The 3,704-nt window shown below is 33.2% G+C and overlaps 3 protein-coding genes across 3 annotated transcripts; all 3 read left to right on the top strand.

Moving 5' to 3' along the window:
• Positions 1–249: 249 nt before the first annotated feature.
• LOAG_13534 (C-type lectin/C-type lectin-like domain-containing protein) lies at positions 250–983 on the top strand (the record flags this gene model as incomplete). The annotated part of the gene is made up of 4 exons (XM_003149040.1): positions 250–293; positions 348–386; positions 523–632; positions 797–983. Coding segments are annotated over 4 exons (380 nt in total), but the record flags the coding sequence as incomplete, so codon positions are not given.
• A 468-nt stretch (positions 984–1,451) lies between these two features.
• Positions 1,452–1,841, top strand: LOAG_18201 (hypothetical protein; the record flags this gene model as incomplete). The annotated part of the gene is made up of 2 exons (XM_003149041.2): positions 1,452–1,473; positions 1,591–1,841. 2 exons carry the CDS (start codon positions 1,452–1,454, stop codon positions 1,839–1,841), a joined length of 273 nt encoding a protein of 90 aa, XP_003149089.2.
• An 821-nt stretch (positions 1,842–2,662) lies between these two features.
• LOAG_18202 (hypothetical protein) lies at positions 2,663–2,945 on the top strand (the record flags this gene model as incomplete). Its single annotated transcript, XM_020450867.1, has 2 exons — positions 2,663–2,804; positions 2,917–2,945. The coding sequence occupies 2 exons, from the start codon at positions 2,663–2,665 to the stop codon at positions 2,943–2,945; spliced, it is 171 nt and encodes a 56-aa protein (XP_020305405.1).
• Between the last annotated feature and the right edge of the window lie 759 nt (positions 2,946–3,704).

Consider the following 3,704-nt stretch of genomic DNA (forward strand, 5'->3'; position numbering starts at 1 on the left):
ATGGAATTAAAATACTTTTTCGTTTTTATAATAAGTCCATTATTACAATGGTATGGATCTCAAGGTTAAAAAATTGGGTGGTAGAGAACAACAAATTTATCCCCTGTACTCACTGAGTATCTAACTCCGATAGTTTTGTGATAGAAAACCTATTAAATGGATATTCATTATTGGTTCTTAATTATTTAAGTTAAATTAAATGGTTTCTATTTACTTACAATGTAATTATTTAATGTTGCATCGTTTCAGTATTTCCATGGGTAAAACGTTCAATTATCTCTAAAATCGTTTCGGTATTTCCATGGATAAAATTTTTGTGAACTAGTAATACAAGATATTTGTTACAGAATCTTGTGGCACTTTGTGGCGACAATTTAGAAGGAACTGTTATCTTCCGGTATTATCAAATATTTCACTTCCATTTTTATTAGAAATTCAAATATTGTTAAACCTTTTATTTCATACAAATTCTCCCCTTTCAGTTATACTTTCGGGAAAGTTTAAATTGTACTCCATCTGCAGGTTCACGGTCGTTTCACTCATTTTGAAGGATCTGATTATTGTGCGAAGGTCGGTGCGCATTTGGTTACAATTAGAGACGCTCAGGAAGCAAATTATGTAGATTGTGAGCAGTTTTTAATATACAAATTCCAAAATTAATCATAAAACATAGTCTAAAATACTGGTAGGCAGGATATCGGTGCCGTGAATTGTTTTTGTTGGGGTTAGTCAATGGCCAGGAACAAGTAGAAACTTTAAGGCTTGTAGTTTTGGCTTCGGTTATATTGTATTGTAGTTGCACCAGATACTGTTGCGGAGTGAAGGGTTTGAAAGGTTTCGCTGTGAATCATATAGGTACACAAGAAATTTTAACAAAGGCTTACCTTATCACGGTGAAAGCTCGTAAGCGCTTCAGTTATGCCACGAAGATGGCCCAGCAAAAAGGATTATTATCTTTTATTTGTATAAAAAGTGATGAATAAGACCAATTGAACAAGCAGCAGAAAGGAAAGGAATATCGGTGTGAACAGCAGTTTACTACAGAAGGGATATAATCGTCTTGTTGATTCAGGAGTAAAGGAATTCCCCCTCTATCTTACAATAAGGTGTATATATATGTTAAGAAGTGAGAATGGTTTACATTCAAAAAAGATGTTTATTTAGATACAAAGGGAACTGTAAAGATCCAATTATAAGCATTGCAACAAGATCAGATGGGAAGATTAGCATGTAAATTGGACATCTTTTGTTAAAAAAAATAAAGATGTGAATTTCCATTAGATAAACAAAAAAAAATGCGTGGGAAATAATATTAAGGAATATAAATTGGTTAAATGATTCACATTATTGTTAATATTTATAATTTGAATAAGGAATTTATTATTTGGAATTTCGCGATATTGAAATTCGCGGCAAATGAATTCCGAGAGGTGTGGATTTAAACTCCGGGAATGGACATTGATATTGTCATAAGTATTCTATTTACCTGAAATTATTTTTGCTCTTTCCCAACTTCTTTAGACGGGAGCTTTCAAAATCAAAAAAAAAAAGAATCAATTAAAAGCTTCATTCAATAGCTTTTTATATTAGATATCTACAACGCGAGCGGGAATGGCACATATTGGATTGGTTTGCTTAAAGACATCAATGGCATTTTCAAATGGCAAAGCGGTGAATCTTTGAATTATACCAACTGGAATAAAGGAGAGCCGGAACCACGAATAGGATGTGTGATTGCCAGTATTATGGAATGTAATGGGAAATGGTTAATAATCAATTGCAATGAAATGTTGTATCCAGATCAGGGATTCGTTTGTGAGAAGGATATCCGTAGGAGCTGAGTGTCAATTTCAATCTTTTTTTTTTTTTGATCATTTTTTTTGCACTTCGAATAAATTTCTAAGAATGCTATCGGTTCGCATTTTGAGCAGTTCGCATTAACAATTTACACTTTTTAATCCCTCAACATTCACTGTTTTGGAATATGAGCTCATTAGATGAAATTGTAATATCTTGCCATAGATATTACAATTTCAAGATATTGTAATATCTTGAAATTGTAATATCTATGAAATTGTAATATATGAAATTGTAATATCTTGTTTGTCATAACTTGAAGATGATCTGCATTGCTTCTTATTATAATTTTAATTTCCATACCGTTTAAATTTTTATTAAAGGAATCATTTAAAAATAATTGTCGCATTTTTACCATATGACAACAAATGATTGTTTCATGGATACCGTTTTTGCAAAACCAGAAGACTGGCAATTCTTTCACTTGTTTTTCTTTCATATGAATTCAAAAAGAAGTTATGGATCTTGTTGTTTAAAACTCAAAGTTTATGAACTAAAATAAGTTTCACATCGATATGAAAGTTACGGGAGAAGTGTTGGATCATTTTATCCTCATATATTTGTCCATTTCGTTTGTTAATTTTCCCTTTAGATCAAGAGAACGAAAATGACATCGGGAATTCGGGAAGTGTATGGAAATGAACAGTGCTGTAACATCCGTGACGCAAAGAGAGTGAATGAATTGTTGGAATTCTAACAACTCTGTTTTAAGAATGAGATAAAGATATTACCATGTTTCCCCGAAAATAAGACAGGGTCTTATATTATCCTCCTCCTCAAACGTGCTAGAGCTTATTTCCACGGGATGTTTTATTTTCGAGGATACGTGGTAAGTCAGGGAGTTCGACGCGGCCACCGATCGTGCTCAGCAGCGACGAGGCCAGGAAATGGCCAGCAAGGAGTGAAGGTAGGCCCAAGATCTCAAGGTGCTGCGGTGAACAATTCAGGTAATGGTCAGTAGAGGAGGGATTGATCTCATTCGCGGTAAAGCCGAATCATGTCTTATTTTCGGGGGGCTGTAGCCCTTACCCTGAAAATGTTACTAGGGCCTATTTTCAGGGGATGATTCATTTTCGGGGAAAGGATAGCAGTGAAAAAAATTAACAAAATGGCTTTGAAACCATTGAACTATGTCAATCAACCATTTCGTTTGACAGCTCGAAATATAGATAACTCGAAATATAGACTGATCTCGTATTAAACATGTTAAACATTTTTCACATTTCCTCGATACTATTTAATTTGATATGACAAATAGTTATTGTTTAAACTGAAGTAATTGCAATAACGAGATATGATGATATGGTAAAAAATGCAAAGATCATGATCTAATGTGGAAGATCCATTAAAAACACTCTTGGCATATTCAAAATAATCATTAAAGCTAATAATGGGTTTTGATGAATACAAATTCGATTTAAAAATTTAATATTTCAGTTGTGGGACTAAAAATTTCACAGATTCTTCGAAATCCCTTCATTTTCACTTTTCTTTTTTTTCAAGTCAGGTAACAATAGTGATATAATATTTGGAAATCAGCTTGGGCTAATTTTTGATTCTTTAATATGTCATGTCTTATGATTTTACGATTTGAAATTTCAAGGATTTCTTCGGTTTCTGGAAGAGCAAAAGAATTTGATAGATTGGAATAGATAGATGTAAGTCAAATTTTCCTGATTTCCGTAACTGGTCAATGAATCTGTTTGTAGCGAATATTGATAGGATTCGTTTGAGAGGGTGATGTCGAAGAAGAGACAACTATTGTCAGCGATATAACGCGAGTTGTAGTAGCGTTAAGTTGAATTGAGTTGATTCAGGTACGATGATTTGAGTTGTACATGCACCAG

The sequence above is a fragment of the Loa loa genome, assembly GCF_000183805.2.
Source record: "Loa loa unplaced genomic scaffold supercont3.224, whole genome shotgun sequence".
Taxonomy (NCBI): Eukaryota; Metazoa; Nematoda; class Chromadorea; order Rhabditida; family Onchocercidae; genus Loa; species Loa loa.